The 16,751-nt window shown below is 44.5% G+C and overlaps 1 protein-coding gene across 8 annotated transcripts in view; it reads left to right on the top strand.

Moving 5' to 3' along the window:
• The window catches only part of TEAD1 (TEA domain transcription factor 1), a 268,606-nt gene that overhangs the window by 238,478 nt on the left and 13,377 nt on the right, over positions 1-16,751 (top strand). For all 8 annotated transcript variants that reach the window (XM_041730079.1, XM_041730084.1, XM_041730085.1 and 5 more), the window contains 2 exons: positions 12,071-12,211; positions 16,335-16,487. In XM_041730079.1, coding sequence (XP_041586013.1) covers positions 12,071-12,211; positions 16,335-16,487 — 294 coding nt within the window. The remainder of the gene's footprint in view (positions 1-12,070; positions 12,212-16,334; positions 16,488-16,751) is intronic.

Genomic DNA, 16,751 nt, shown 5'->3' with positions numbered 1-16,751 from the left:
GTTCAGGGGACGTAGACTTTTGTTCAGAGACAAGGAATCCTACTGGGAGGCATTGAAGGTCTTCATGGCCTCTGGGTCTTCTAGAACTTGGAGAACAACGAGAGTTGAGGTGGAAACCTTGATCTCTGTGGTTATTCCTTTACTTAAAAGATTTCCTGAATCCACCTGAAAATATAAGGCAGAATAGAACAGCCTAGAAAGTAGCAGAAGCTCGCTCTGCTTTTCCCCCAATCCCTTAACCTCAGTCACTATGGATACTTTTTTTTTTTTTTTTTTAACTTGAACACTTAGGGACGTCTAGGCAGAAAGTAAATTAGAAGTTCCTTAACCTCTTGTGAGATCCTGTCTGAGAGCTGTTCCTCTAATGCTTTCTGGCCTGGGTCATCTGGCTCAAGTGGTTGCTCACACAGCCCAGCTCAGGAGTCCATCCTTTCCTGCACGAGGATGTTGAACTCCACACCCCAAGGTTACAGGCTGAGATGCTAAGCCCCTGTCCTCCCAAGAGCTACTGCTAACCAGAGGGTCCAGGGGCAGGCAAACACACGATGCATTTGCACACCCCAGTATTTGCCCTGTTGATGGTGGCACAATTAGCTTCTCTGTACCTCAAGAAAAGCCCGAGAAGGAAAGAACTAAGGTGGCAGTGTCACAGTGTTCTCATCTCCAGACCTGGTTTTGTAAGAAATAAGTGACTTATTTGGACATAGTCATAAACCCCTCAGAGGTCTTGGTCAATTGTCTAAAATGAGACCCAGGCCCTTGGTGATATATGAAATCCCTCCCCACTGTGCAAGTGGAGATCCAGAGTACATCCAACCTCCCACCCTATTTTAATTTACTTTTTACATTATAAAAGCAATATAAGCTTATTATAACTAGTCCAAGGAGATCAAAAGACCATAAAAGAAAAAGTGAAGTTTCCCCACAGCCATGTATCCTTCTGGACTTTTTACATGCATCTACAAACATTGTACATTATTTGATTTTACTAAAAAGAATTATATTCTGATGTGAAATGTTGGGGTTCAGAGTGAACAGTCAAGAAAGAATCCTTGAGACATACTCAGTTTTGTTTTTGTTTAAGATTTCATTTATTTGAGAGAGAGAGACAGCATGAGCAGGAGGAGGGGAAGAGGAAGAGAATCTCAAGCAGACTCCTTGCTGAGCATGAAGCCTGATGTGAGGCTCGATCCCATGACCCTGAGATCATGACCTGAGCTGAAACCAAGAGTCAGACACCAAACTGACACAGCCACCCAGGCACCCCAAGTAGGGTGGCTCTCTTAAATCACGGGAGTAGTACCTGTGGGCAGAAAGAATCGCATTGAGGTTATGAGGGGGTGGCCAATTAGAACCTTCCAAGTTGCAAAGGGGTTAGGGATCGTCAAAATCTCTAAGGAAATTTGGAAGCAAGGTTTGCAGGACCTTGAGGGCTAGCTGTTGGGCCTTAGCCATGAGGCCCTTCAAATGTGTATCAGTGGGCCATATGCTTGAGGATGATTGCTAACATATAGCTTGGGGGGTGGGGGTGGGGTAGAGATGGAACTTCCCAAAGGAATTTTTACGTGTTAAAGTAGGTTTATAGGATCCTGGAGGTCAGGATAACATTAAGCCAATATTGCTTTGCCCTTAGCAAACTATTATCCTCAAGGCAGTTAAATTTCTAGAGGAAGATCACTCTGCCTGTCTCAAGGACTTGTCAGTGGGCTGTCAGTTGTGAGATTTAATTTTTTTCTTACTTAAAATATCGTGAGCAGAAAATGTCTTTTTACAGCAATGAGATTTAAGAGTAAGTCCCAATTTTTATTATTCTTTTTGGTAAACATGACTTGCCAGTAGAGGTGCCAGATTTAGCAAATAAAAATACAGTCACCCAGTCACATTTTAATTTCAGGTAAACAACATACACTTAAGTGCACATGTGTCCCGTGCAATCTTTCAAACATAGATAATAAAAAAGTTTCTTACCTAAAAATCAAATGTAACTGGGTGTCTTGTATTTTATTTGGCAACTCTACGCTTGTTAATTGATTTGTTGTCATTCCATAAAGGACTCTTTTTTGCACAAAAACTCCAGACCAGAAAAAGGTCCTTTTTCCATCTTGGAAAGGGTGGTCTCTGGCCAGTGTTCACACACCTGAAGAATGTGATGTGTGTAGGGCTAGCTCAGCTGGGAGCCCAGGACTCATTAACCGCCTCCATTGGCAAGAACTGCCCTGTGCAGCTGCTTTGTACTTGGAGCTGAGACCTTGGCTCTTTCATCCCAGCTACTGTGTGAAGTCACCAGTGGCAGTTACCTGAAGTTGTGTGGGTGATATTAATTGAATTTTTTAAAAAATGAATGCTGGTATTTGTAGGAATTTGCAATGCAAACAGCCAGCCTTTCAAGCAGTGCATATTGTAATTAAAGCAAGCTTTTAAGATTCTTTGAAGTACTAAATGTTTATGAAATTCAAATAGGGGTGCCAATCTGCACAATAAAGGGGCTCTTGGTGGTGTTTTTTTAAATCTTCTATTTTGTAGATGTAAATATATGCCATAATTAGTGGAAAGTAACTTGAAGAGCGAGGCTGAGTTTATTCCTATTATTCTTATTTAAAACAGCTGTGGCAGGAGCCCTACAGCTGCTGTCCCGTTGTGTTGGGCAAGGGTGTAATGGTCTGAGGGAAACGTATTAAAGACTTGCTTCCCCGAGGTCAGCTTCATCACTCTCCCCCAGTGCAGGTTGCCTTGTTGGGGAGGTGTCCCAGGGTCATTCCAACGATCCCCCAACTCAATCCACTGATGCCAAGGGGATGGGCCAGGGGGCAGATGCATGCAAATGAGTCAGGCTGGAGGGTTTGAGAGCAGCCTGCATCCTCACGCCTGTCTCCCCCCCTACCCCCAACCAGGGGGCGCCCCCCCCAGCACTGCCTCCTGGGCTACTTCTGCCCGCCGGCTTATTGCCCAGTGCAGAGCGATTGTCCTTTGGCGCCTGCAGGAGCAGCTGCAGGCCCACGTGGTGCCCTGCCTGGCCGAGCCTGGCCATGTGGCAGGCCTGGCCGGCCGCCCACTGCAGGGCCCGGCTCCCAGTGCCGCCTGCCAAGGAGCCAGATGCTGCCATTGGAAAAAATTGCTTCACAATTTGAAATCTTGGGCCTTTGATCATGGCTCAGAGAGGATGAAGAGGAGAGGTTCAAAGTGGCGGTTTGAAAATGCCAGCGTCTCCTTGCATCCATCAGTGCCTATTAGGACTGTCTCTTGTGAGGGACAGTCCTCTTGATGTTTTCATTTTTGCAATGGAGCCATTCCCACCCAGCTCTTCCAAGCCTTGGGGAATGGAAGGGGGGGCCTGGGTGGGAAGGGAGTGTCCAGCTGCCGCCTCTTTCCTTAACCTGGTGCTCCTGCCCCCTCCCCTGCTTCCTCCCTGTCCCCCCAGCAGGATTCTTCCCTCCGAAGCAGCCCAGCACCACTCCTGGGTGAGCTGTGCCCTTGGGTCTCTGCTTGGCAGCTCTAGTGTTCATCTCCTGGTCCTTCAGCCACCTGGAGCCAGGTTTCCAGAGCCCTGGGCTCTGCACCCGTGGCCCCCTGGCCCAGCCCTCCCCTTCGAGGACTCTGCATCCTACTTAACAGGGCTCAGCCTCATTTTCCCTCACTCATAAAATAGGAAGGATCATATCTTTGAAGTATCTTGCTTTTTTATTTCAAATTTCAGAAACATAAACAGTGGAACAGACACGTGAATAAACGGGCTAGCGGAATGAGAGGTAATGAGACACAAATCCAGAGAACTGTCTGGTGACTTAAGTGTTTCGGCTGCATTTGAGGAGTATGAGACGAGGATGTTTATTTAAGAGAAAGTTTCGGGAAAGTGTGAGGCTTCCTTTTTTTGTTGTTCTTGTTTCTTTGCTGTCTGATGCAGTCAGCTTTGTCTGCCCGGCACTGTGACCTGCTTCTACTTTGACCTCTTATCGCTTTGCAGGACTTGCCCACTAGCAGACCCTGAAGTTCTTAACTGATTCAATACACATTTATTAACAATTGCCTTTTTTTATAATTATTATTTCCAGAATTCTGTAACCTCTCTAATCATCTCTTTGTGGGAAAGATGGCAATTTGGTGCTTGTTGAGCTGTTAGACTCAAAGCTTAAGACAGATCGTAAGCTCACAGATTAGAAGAAGGGCTGATTTTGCTCTTTGGGAAAAGCCATCGTTGTAGCTGTCCTGCATGCTGGATCCTTGTGCACTGAGGCTCAGCCCAGACTGGCTCTCTGGAGACTGGTTTTGATAATTAATTATGAACCCCATTTATATGGGGTCACATCTATGTTCATGTAACTTGAGTCTCTGTCCATATCTGTCCTGGGGTGCGAAGATTCCCCGAGTTAGTAGGAGCAGTGGTTCTGTTGTTAAAGGCTGCCAGTTAGGTCTCCTCTGCATTATTTCTTCCCATCACCCTGGTGGCTTCTTGAAGCAAGTCTTCTCTGTAGGTGATAGAGACCCCAAGAAGTCACCGCTCTCCATGCTGTCGGTCAGATGGCTGGGATACAGTAAGTACAGAAGAAAAGTCAGATTTCTCAAATATCTGGATTAGCTGGAAGGGAGATTTGAAATCAAGATGGGGTTTATTTATTTATTTTATTTATTCATTCATGAGAAACAGAGGGAGAAGCAGGCTCCATTCAAGGAGCCCGATGTGGGACTCGATCCCGGGACTCCAGGATCATGCCCTGAGTCAAAGGCAGATGCTCAACCACTGAGCCACCCAGGCATCCCAGGATGGGGTTTTAAAAGATAAATGTAGAACTTGAATCCTACAGGGGGAAGGATCCCCTACAGGGGAAGCAGATAAGGCCTGAAGAACCTTGTCGGTGAGAAGGGGAAAGGAGAGGTAAGAGGAAGGAGGAAACATGAAAACTGCATAACTGTCCAACAGAGGTGTTCTCGGGCCTGCGTGATTCCAGGAGCAGAGCTCTCAGGGCAAGTCACAGGGGAGCCAGTTGCAACTTGAGGTGTGTGGTAGCAGAGTCACGTCCAAGACCTTAGCCATGGGATCTGTGAATATATTGCATTGCACTCAAAGGGGCATTGGGTTGCTTATCAGCAGCTAGGGAGAGTATCTTGGATTATCTGAGTGGACCCAGGGTAATCACCAGGTTCCTTAGAAGTAGAAGAGGAGGGCCAGGGAAAGATGGCAGCGGCCAGAGAAGGACACTGCCTGCTTTTACAGGCTCTGAAAATGGGGGGCCGGGCCCAGAGACAAGGAACGTGGGTGGCCTCCAGACCACTGCTGGAAAAAGCAAGGAAAGCAGACCCACCCTCACCCCAGAAGCTCTGGAGAGGCTCACAGCGCTGCCGACACCCTGAGCTTACCCTGGGGAGACCAGTGTCAAAGTATGTCCTGCAGAAGTATAAGATCATAAATTGTGGTTTTGGGGTTATTTTAAGATTTTGTTTTTATTTATTCATGAGAGACACACAGTGAGAGGCAGAGACGCAGGCAGAGAGAGAAGCAGGCTCCCTGTGGGGAGCCCAATGTGGGAGTCGATCCCAGGACCCCAGGATCACAACCTAGGCAATGGCAGATGCTTAACCTCTGAGTCACCCAGGTGCCCCAAATGTGTTGGTTTAAGCCACTTAGTTTGTGGTCATTCGTTAAAGCAGCAGTAGAAAACTAATATGTCAGGAAAAAGAGCTAACAAGTCTACCTAGCACATGGTATTTTCTTAAAGCAGTGATTTTCCTGTACCTAAAGATATTTAGCCCGAAGGCAGCACAGGTCAGCATACTATAGAAGGGATTCCTGCATTTGGTAGTAGGAGAAAGAATTGGTCTCTAAACCCAGATCGTATATAGGATCTCTAGGTTCTAAAGCAAAATGGGCAAAAGACTCCTTAGAAGGGCCTGTTTAGAATTCCCCTCCCCAGCCACACTTGTTGTGTGCGCACACGTGTGCGTGTTTAACTCCAGAGCCAGGCCCATAACCATTTTAAGCTGACTTGACCTCAAAGGAAAGGATAGGACATGGTTTGAATTTAGGATTTGTTGGGAAGATAAGTTTGCTGGGTTTTCACCGTTTCTCGGATTTTTTAATGTTAATTTGCTTTTAGAAACTATCCTGTGGTCAGAGAAAAGCTGATGTGGGCAGAAATCGTATCTCTGATACCAGCACATTCTTTATTTGCTTGTCTTCAGAACTGTATGAAATAGGTTTGCCCTGAGTTTTCAGTTGGGAAAAAGGAGTCAAGAGGGTGGGTAATGAACTCAGTGCAAATCTCAGGCTCATCACAGAGTTTGCCTCCTTTGTTGTTGATTCGATGCTAGAAATTCTGTCTTTGATATTACCTTTGCTCCATAGGAGCTCAGAGAATGCATTTCCTTCTGGAGGTAATCGTAACATCCTCAGCTGACAGATGATTATCTTTCACATCAATACCTCCTCCTAGAAAATTCCTGAAGAACAGCTGTGATATGGTTGGATGGCTACATGATTATTTTCCATGTTCAAGAGTAATTGCAGAGCAGTTGTAATAGCAAATGGGTTGTTTACTGTTAGTTGAGAAGCCTTTTAAAAACCAACCTGTTAAATTTATACTAATAATTAAAGTTTTCTCAAATGTTAAAAAAAAAAGGAAGATAATAATGAAACCATCTATCCCTCTTTCTAAATGGAAGCTAAAATTTGCATAGTCCTCGTGACCCAGCGTTCCACTCCTGGGGAACTTCCACCCAACAGAAATGCATACACATGTTCATCAAAAATATATGCAAGGATGTACAGAGTAGCACTTTTTGGGGGAGTGGGAGAGGGGCTGGTGGGGAGGGAGAGAGAATCTCAAGTAGCCTCTGTGCTCAGCATGGAGCCTGATACGGGGCTCGATCTCACAACCTTGAGATCATGACCTGAGCCAAAACCAAAAGTCAGAAGCCCGACTGACTGAGCCACCCAGGCACCCCTACTGAGTAGCACTCTTCATGATCAGTCCCATTTGGAAACATCGCCAGTGCCCATCAGTAGTAGACTGCGTAGATCGTGGTATTTTTTTCATTCAGTGGAATACTCTGTACGGACAAGGGTGAATGAGCTTACATACAGCCCTGGATGCATCTTACACACTATAGTGCTGAGCATATGGAACTAAACACAGAGTCCACACTCTGTGATTCCATTTGAAGTTCAAACCACCAGACAGAACTAAAATACAGTGTTTTAGCCTCTAGATCACCCCTGGGAGTTATGGGGTTGATTACTGGAAGAGAGCATGGGTGAGAGGGCTTCTGTTCTGTTTCTTCACCTGGGTCCTGGTTACATGGTGTGTTCGCTTTATGAAAACTAGTTGAGTTGTAAACCTGTGATCTGGGCATTTCTCTGAACGTATGTCGGGCTTTGATTTTATGTAAAAAAAAAAAAAAAAAAAAAAACAGTTAACTTCCGTAACTTTAGAACTCATAATTTGGTGGCCTAATTTCTGAGCAGGTTTTCATAACGTGTATATTTTAATAGCTTCATTTTTGATACTTCCTGTTGTTAAAACTACAGGTCGTCCATTCCCAATTAAAACTAATTAAAATTATTTGGGGAATTCTAAGGGACAGTGGTGAGCCAAACGTCAGAGGGTGGGGATGGTGTGCCCAGGTGCCGGCAGTAAGGACGTCCATGGTCTTAGAGAAGGTTAGTGGCAAAACCCATCTGAAAATCATTCTCGCCTTTATTCTCACCATGTGCGCATGGGCCTAAACAATGCCATTGATAAAACACTCCTAAAAAGATTTTTTCTTTTGTAACCTAAGTCCTAAATGATTGAAGTTAGTGTTTTTTATTCATACATGCACATACTTTATTTGTGTGTGTGTGTGTATATATATGTATATGTGCTTCAATTTAGCACACTTCTAGTAGCTGTTGTGTTACTCTAATAATACATGTGGACTCAGCCTTGTGTCTGTTCCTAGAGCCATGTGAGCTGCAGCCCCGCCGTCCTGCTGCTTCCCGCGGTTAAACCGAAGGTTGAGAAATGAGCCATGAGAGCAAAGTCCTTACGAAGACAGGAAAACAGAACTTGAGTTACTTCAATTGTCATTCTGTTACTGCTTGAGGAGTGTGTGTGTGTGTGTGTGTGTGTGTGTGTGTGTGTGTGTGTGTTTAAAGTCTAAAACAGTGGAACAGGGTACTGATTATTACTGCAAATAATTTTGTCAAATAGACAAAAGAGGGTCTTAAAAACGAATCCAGTGTAGTCATGTCTACACAGCGTGCCGCTGCAGTGGGACAGCGGCTTTGACTGGCGCTGCTTAGGCGTGGAAACTCAGAGGTGCGCACGTGGAGGCTGTGGGCATTTCCAGCAATTTTGCTCACATCACATTGGGGCAAATGCCATTCTGAACTTTGTTAACATTTTTAAATTGTGTATAGGGACTGATTATGTAGTGTGTTTACTTCTGTGCTTGCTTCAGCTATTAAGTGTCCAAATTAGCTTACATTGTTAATGCCACTGAAGTGCGTAAAGTAAAATGTGGAGCATTTGAAAAAAGGGCAGAAAGAGCATTGTGCCTGCGAAGCTGAGGTGCCTGCCGTTCTAAAGCAGCCTTCCGCCTTGTGGTATCTGTGACGTGGGTGGAGGTTGGTAATCTAAAAGAAATAAGCTGTTTGGTTGCCTCTGCCGTTGACCCACGTCTCCAACCCTGTGCTCCTTCCCGCTCCACTCACACCAAAAACACCAGACTGCTTCTGACTGTTCACCAGTCTTACAAAACAACTTGATTGTATCAAAAATAATGAGTATTTGTTTAAATGAATCTATTCACTATCCGTGTGTTTATAGTTCATCAAACCCCTTTCAATGTTGGAAACTTTTTTGAGTTGAAAGAAAGGAAAGTAAAAGTAATTTCTGTTGGCACCTGCTGTACCTGCACTCATGATTGCATCCATGTTGGGGGGCACCGAAGTGTCCATCAGTAGAGCAGTTAGTAATTATTAGGGTGCGTCTGTGGAATGGAATAGTATGCAGCCACTGAAATGTGGGGCTGCTCAGGTTTTAAAACGACTGTTATTCCTAAAATGATATTTCATATCAGTAATGTATGAGTCCTAGGATGTAGCTCTCTATTTTTTTTTTCAACGAAGTTTCAAAGAGCACCATTTTTTGTGCACACACACACACAAAAGCAGATGTGTATGCTTGTGTATCTGAGTGCTAGCTATCTCCAAAAGGACACTTGAGAAGTAACACGGGACACCAGTAGGGAGGTTGGCAAGATTAGGGATAGAAATAAAATGTACATTCCAGTTTGACCTTTTTTTTTTTTTTTTTTTACTTACCACATGTGTTTTTAAAGTTTTTTTTTATAGAAAAAATACTAAAACTTTTTGGCACAAACTGTACCATAATTGTGAAAGCATAAATGTCACCACTGAAAAGTACCTGAGCTGATTCCCAGGACCCTGGGAATCATGACCTGACCTGAAGTGCTGAAGACAGGTGCCCAACCACTGAGCCACTCAGCTGTCCCTGCTTTTTTTTTCCCTCCCTAAGGTTTATTTATTTGAGAGAGAAATGGGGAGGGGAGGTGCAAAAGTAGAGGGAGAGAGAATCTTAAGCAGACTCCACACTGAGCGTGGAGCTGGACACAGGGTTCAATCCTACGACCCTGAGATCACCACCTGAGCCAAAACCAAGAGTCGGGTGCTTAACCGACTGTTCCACACAGGTGCCCCTTGAAGGCCCACTTTTAGTGCGGGTCAAGTGGCAGCTGCCCTGGAAAGCTAGATGGAATCCCAGCTCGGAGCTCCCGTGTGTGCCTTGGACACGTTGGTAACGTTGTCCTGGCGGCTGGAGCTCAGCAGCCCCCAGGAGCTCCAGGGCAGATTGCAGGTTCAGACATCATCCTTTCTCGCTATCCTTTCATGGAGCCAACATCAAACCTTTGAACGTGAGAAAAATGTACACCTGGGTATTTTTATTTATTTACAGTTTGCACCCTATATAATTCCCAAAAGCAAAATGTGAAAGAGTGTTACTAAATTTATGAGTAATATAAAACTGGACAAGTACAAGTAAAAGCAGATTGTAATCCCGTAAAAGGAGCCATACGCTGGTGGTTAGTAGCTATGAGAACTACCTGGGATAGGTAATTACTCAAGTTGAGCTCCGAATTTAGCTTTGAATTTCTTGGCACGTAACAAAAAAGGAGGAGGGGGGATGTAAAGCATCTGGTTCTTTTTATTTGAAGTCAGAAAATAAGTTTTGCCTAAGGAAAGGGACATTTTCTTGGTCCTCAGTTCAAGAAGGAAATTCAAGTGCAGATCCTTATTAAAAATCTATGGGGGATGACTCAGGTCTTCTTAATGGTTAGTGCGGTCAGGGTGTTACAGTTAGCTAGCCGCAATGTGCCAGCCTCACAGACTGGGTCTCGACTGGGTGCCAGGTCCACCTGTGTGTCCCCAGACCCCACAGTGGTGCGGATCCACCATCCATCCCTTGAGTGGACCGCTTCGACCTCCCCCAGCCCTGTCCGTGTCTGTGCTCCCACTCGGCCAGAGTCGTCTCCATGCTGTGCTCAGGGGGCCCTGTAGGAGCGCAGGTGCAGCTGTAACCTGTCACCAGGGCCCGCCTGTGCACGTACATCTCCCGTGTCCCTTGGTTTGAGAATTTAAGACCCAAACCTGCCCACTTCTCCTGCCACCCTCTTGTCCTTGCTCCCTTTAGCCCAGCCGTTCCTTAGCCTTGTTTCTGGCTCTGTGCACATTTTACCCACTCTCTCAGGGCGTGTTCACCTGCCTGCTGGCTCTCCTTCTGTTGGATCTGAGCTGCATCGTTCTTGGAAGTTTCCCTGACCCTGGCGTTGGTTCTTGTGGCCCTCTGTGCCTCTTTCAGGAGCACTCACCTGCATGGTGGTGTCCTTCCTACTAAATTGAGAGCCCGTGGCAGCAGGGACTGGCCCAGGTCTGCCTCACTCTGACCCCCAGCTCCATGCCCAGTGTCTGGTGTGTGCCATAGCTGGTTTGTAGGACGGGAGGGAGCCCTCCATCAGTGGCCCAGCCATTGCCGTGGCCTCCCAGCCTCCCTCTGCAGTGGACACTCCCACACTGAGACATCTATCCCAGAAATAGTTCTGATCACAAAACCACTATGTGCCAGAACTTTCAGAGGGTCCCTGTTTCCTGTAGCCTGCACGCCACACCCTTTTTTTAGATCCCTTCTGCCCCCAGTGTCCCCTCGGCCCATCTCTGCTCATTGTAACCATCCCGTAAGTAATACCCTTGACTGAAAGTCATGCCTTCCATTGTGTGGACTCTGAACACCTTTGGTGGTACTAATTCTATCTCTACAATAGCTATTTTATGTATATAACTCCTGTTTATAGTCCTAAATAGTGTCTAGCATGAACCTCACATAGTAGGTAATCATGAAATAACTTAAATGAGTGGGAACTATTCTTTATTTAGCAGGTTTCTAAGCCAGTCTTTACTAGGAACCATTTGCCTTTGGATGCTGTAATTTGTAATGAAGTTTCTGTTTTTGCATATATATAACAAATGGCCGGTCAGCTATAGATCTCCTGTTCTTTTAAATTTATCTATGTATTAGGGTGCCTGGGTGGCTCGGTCCTTTAAGCGACGGACTCTCGATGTCCGCTCAGGTCGTGATCTCAGGGTTCTGGGATCGAGCCCCGCATCTGGCTCTGTGCTCAGTGGGGCGCCTGCTTAAGGATTCTCTCCCTCTCCCTCTGCCCCTCCCTCCACACTCTCAGTCTCTCTCAAATAAACAAATCTTTAAATATATCTACAGATTAGTGACTGTGAACCCTGCTCACACACTGCTTTCTGCACACATTTCAGAGACCTCGTGGATCTTTTATAACAAGGGTACGGTATTCTTGTGTACTGAACACAGAAAGCAAATTGAAGTAGATGTGTGTAGGGTTGTCATTTCAAGGGAAGACAGCTGGAGTTAGCGCACTCTTCAAGCAACAACCAGTAGGCCATGGAACTTGCTTTGAGATGAGCATCACCTCACCGCCTCCCCGGGCCACACCTGCCATGACTCCGGCCATGAGATGATAACCCCCACCTCCGTTTCTTTTCCAACAGGCTGACCTGAACTGCAGTATTCAGGATGATGCCGGGGCTTTTTATGGTGTAACGAGTCAGTACGAGAGCTCTGAAAACATGACCGTCACCTGTTCCACCAAAGTGTGCTCCTTTGGGAAGCAAGTAGTAGAAAAAGTAGAGGTAAGTAGGCGTCTGTGCGCCGGAATCTTCACCTGAGGGCAGACTGTCGCCTTCCTTTCAACTTTCACTGGAGCAGAGAGTTTTACTTTCTTGGCATCTCCTCCCCCTCCCCCTCTCTCCCAGCTCTTTCTCGTATTACTTCTTAACAAGACCAAATGATTTGAAAGCAAGTGGAGGAAGGCAGAGAGGAAGCCCCAGGCCAACCCTCCCTGACTGTGGCCCCCTGCCTTGTGCGGCCTGCCCCATCCAACCCGGGGTCTCGTGGGGGTGCCCTGGTGTGGAAGTCAGTCCATACAGGCCCTGCCACCCAGCAGATGGGGCCCTTCCTACCCCCAAGTCCAAGAGCACTTGCAGGCATTGTAGATAACAGCCAAGATGGAATTCAGCTGGTTAGCACCTGCCTTCTAAAACCCTGACACCCCGAGTGGTGGCACTTTTGCATTTCCATTCCTTTAATTCTTTGAGACAGATTATAGCACAGCACATACTGGGATCAAATACCTATTTGTAGTTTTTATATTTCCTCCCTCCCTCCCTTTCAAAAATATATGTTCTTTTTTTTTTTTAACCCCCTGAAAGAAAAACAGGTGGGTTGCTTTGTATAAATAAATACTGTTTGCAGTTGACATTCCACGTAAAGTCGGATTTTCCAGTGTTTTCTCCCATTAGCCAGCCAATCCATGTTCAGTGAGTAGCTTTTGTTCACGGTGGTCCTGGAGTCACAGGTCCCAGAGCCCAGTTTGACTGTGGCAGACTTTGTGCTGAGACAGGAGACAGGAGAGGAAGCATGTGCTGGGAAGGAGGGCAGGGGCCAGCGTGTGGGTTTGTTAAGACTTCGAGCTGAATAGTAAGGATCCTGGATGCTGCAGCCCCTGGTAGCCTCCCAAGCACAGGACAGGCATCCTGAGGACACTGTGGAGGAGGTTACACTAGCCAGAGAGGATGGAAGCGAATTGGCTAGAGGATTGAGGGGATCCTAGGTCTCCTGAGCTTCAGTAAACTGTAGCGGTGGGAATCGAGGTAAGACATTTGAGCAGAACTTAGGAACTCCCTGGATATTTTTAAAAAGTTCATGAGGACGAAGAGTCAGAGGTCCCATGTTGTGTGTTTGTGAGGACAGTGCTGCCACCGGCGGAGACAAGAAAGTAAAGTCTTGAAGAGCCCACAGTCGGATGCAAGATAAGAATTTGGAAGACAGATAAAGACTGAGAATACTTACCAGGAACTCTAAGCATTATAGATCATGAAAGCTACGGGTTTGGAAAACTAGATGTGGAGAGGGAATAGCACAGGAGCAAGGGGTTAAATTTGGGGAGCAGGAGCCAGCCCTGGGGCGAGTGGAATGGTGACACCAGCAGAGGACATCAAAGGATGAGGGAGGAAGGGAGCCAGCTCAATGCGTGTCCTGCCTGGACAAAATGAACCAGACGAGTTACTTAGTTTCCCAGATTCCAAAAACTCTTTTTTTCATTGGGTCCTCCAACAACACAGCCCAAGTTTTCTGTCAGTTCAGGAAGCAGGAAAAGATTGTCTATGATTGATAAAGCCCCAGGAATTTTCATGGAGAAGGTAGTGTGAGTGTGGCAGGTGGCGTTTTATAATTAAGCTTTTAATTCACTTAGAGTGTATTTCTGCATTTGGTGTGAAATGGGAGTCTGCTTCTGTCATCTTCCAAATACACAGGCGTTGGTGTCAGAACCATTTATTAAATGATTCATCCTTTTCCCACTGAGTAGATCTGAGATCTGTCCCCTTTAAGTTACCACCTGTCCTGGGAGCTGTTCCTGGAGTCTCTCTGATTCCACCCTCTGCTTTATCTGTGCATGTCCCAGGACCACGTTGATTTGATTACAGTGGCTTTATGGTAAATTCTTAGGTCTCCTGATGCAAGTCAATCTGGCCATTCTTCTTTTCTATATATTTTCTAGGCTGGTGACCAGCATTTATTCTCCCAAAAAAATGAAATCACTATAAAAAAAAAAAAAAAGTAAAGAAAACCAAAAACCTTGCTTGATCAATCTAATCGTAATTCTACTAACTTTAGATTTTATTCTGGGATAAATTGATACCTTACCGACACTAAATCTTTCCAATCGAGAACCTATTTGCATTTCCATCTCATTTATCTTAATAAGATTTTATAGTTTTCACATACAGGGTTATGCCCTTTTTGTTAAATATATTTCTAAATATTATGTAATTTATTAATGCAGTTCCAATTTCTAGATCTTAATTACTAGACTAGATCTTAATTACTAGAACCACTCTTGGTTTTTGCTTATATATGTTTTATCTGGCCTTCTTAATTACATTCTCTTATTTATCTCTAGTTTTTTCCCCTAGATTCTTGGATTTTTCTATATATATATAGTCGTAGCAGCAAAAAGAGAAGACTTTATTTTATCTCTTCTTTTCCAATGTTTATGCCACTTTTCCTATTATGATTATTTTCTCCTTCTTTCCGTTTGTTAAAACCTCCGTCACTGTCATATAAAGAAGTAGGATGGTGAGTATCCCTGTATAGTTACCACTGTCCATAGAGATGGTTTTGGTGTTTTGCCATTCTGGGGTTTACTTACTGTTGGATTTTATAAATAATCTTTATTTTATATTTAACTGCTTTCTTTCTATTCCTCTTATCCTTAGGATTTTTATTAGCAACCCCGCAATATTTTATCAAATGCCTTTTCAGCATCTTTTAGTATGATTTTCCTCCAATTTATGGACATGAGTTCATAGGTGTCCTATACAGGAGCCACCACAGCATTCCTGAGGAAAGTCCTACTTTGAACACACTGATGTATTCTCTTTACTAGTCGACATGAGATCTTTGCATCTCTTAAGTGACTAGTCTGTCCCTTTTTAAATTTCTTTATATCCATCAATTTCATAAAAGGAATTGGGACACCTGCCTTTTCCTGCGATCTGGCCTAGTTTGTGTAACACAGAGAGAATAATTGTTCTTTAAGAGTCAGATAAAACTCGGCGATGAAACTGGTCTTTGTACCTTTCTCAGTGATGAGTCTGAACAATTTTTTGGCCATTTCCACAGTACTGGACCTTGTCAAGTTTTCTCCTTCATGGTTCAGTATTAGTAATTCATATTTTGCTGGGAAATCAGACTTTTTCTTGTCTTTTTTTGCCTTGGGGTTATATGAAGTAACCTTTTACAAATCTCCCAGTTTCTACTGTAATTGTGGTTTTGTCTTTTTTCTCTCTTAAGCTTGTGAAGGCTTGATTGTGTTTTGACTTTTTAAAAAACCAGTTTTTAAATTTATTTAGTCCACATTTTTTATTTCTGTTAACATCGATTTGAGCTTTTATCTTTATTAATTTCCTATTCCTGGTATCTTTTGGTTTCTTTGTAGCTTGAGTTTATTTTGTGGGTTTAAAAAAAAATTAAGACGTGGTTGGTTCTGTAATTGTTCATCTTTCATGACGAACTAAATGAAGCTGCTTTGTTAAGTTTCCTCCAAGTATAGCTTGGTTGGGTCCCCTAATTTTCATGTCAAGTATTTTCCTTTTCATTACTCTTGAGATAGTTTGTAATTTCCTTTTTAATTCATACTCTTTGATCCAAGGCTACCTAGGGGGGGTGTTATTTCTGAGTGCTTCTGGGGAATCTTCAATACCAGTATTTTCTTTCTTTTCCGTGTTTATTAAAAACATAAATAACTCCCAGTCAGGAGCTCATGATCATTGTGAAGTTGTTTTTCCTGAGATAGAGAAATTAGCTGCCTTGGTCATTGGCCTGTGAAGCCTGTATTAACAGCAGAGGAGGATTTTCTCTGGGCTCCTTGAAGAATTGTAGTTGACTGGGCCCGCTCTCCCAGATTTCCAGGCAGAAAATCACTAAGTAGGTGATTATATTTCTTTCTGACCTAGACAACCCTTCTTTATAGCTATCCTGTTTCCACTTTTTTCGTTTGCAGAAAAATAATGGATTGCTGAGCACGGCATTAAGTTTGGCATTGGGATTCTTTTTTTAATTATGTAAATAGGACAGCACTTAACAGATGATTCGTGTTGAAAAAGGAAAAATGCTTTTGCAGGCAGCAATAGCTTTTTCATGTATTTTGAAGTCAGAAGTGTAAATGTGCTCAACTCCTTTTTCCCCCCACAGACGGAGTATGCAAGGTTTGAGAACGGCCGGTTTGTGTACCGAATAAACCGCTCCCCGATGTGTGAATATATGATAAACTTCATCCACAAGCTCAAACACTTACCAGAGAAATATATGATGAACAGTGTTTTGGAAAACTTCACAATTTTATTGGTAACTGTTTTGCCTCTTTCCTCTTGTGGCAGACACACCCTGGGGCTGGTGGGGAGGGACAGACAGGTGGCCAGGTAGGGATGCTACGTGAGCTGGTGGTCGGTCACCATCTGAATCCGCAGTGGCCAGGGCAAGCTTGGGCTCTGTTTGCGCTTGAGTCTGTAGACAAGACAGGGTCTCATGTGGCGGGGCTAATAAGCTTTTCTAAGCTGGGAAAACTGGAATTCAAGTGGGTAAAATTCAGCTGCATGTTAGAAAGGCACA

This window comes from Vulpes lagopus, chromosome 15, assembly GCF_018345385.1.
Source record: "Vulpes lagopus strain Blue_001 chromosome 15, ASM1834538v1, whole genome shotgun sequence".
In the NCBI taxonomy this organism is placed as follows: domain Eukaryota; kingdom Metazoa; phylum Chordata; class Mammalia; order Carnivora; family Canidae; genus Vulpes; species Vulpes lagopus.
The sequence above is the reverse complement of the archived record's forward strand: the minus strand, read 5'-3'. Positions and strand labels throughout refer to the sequence as shown.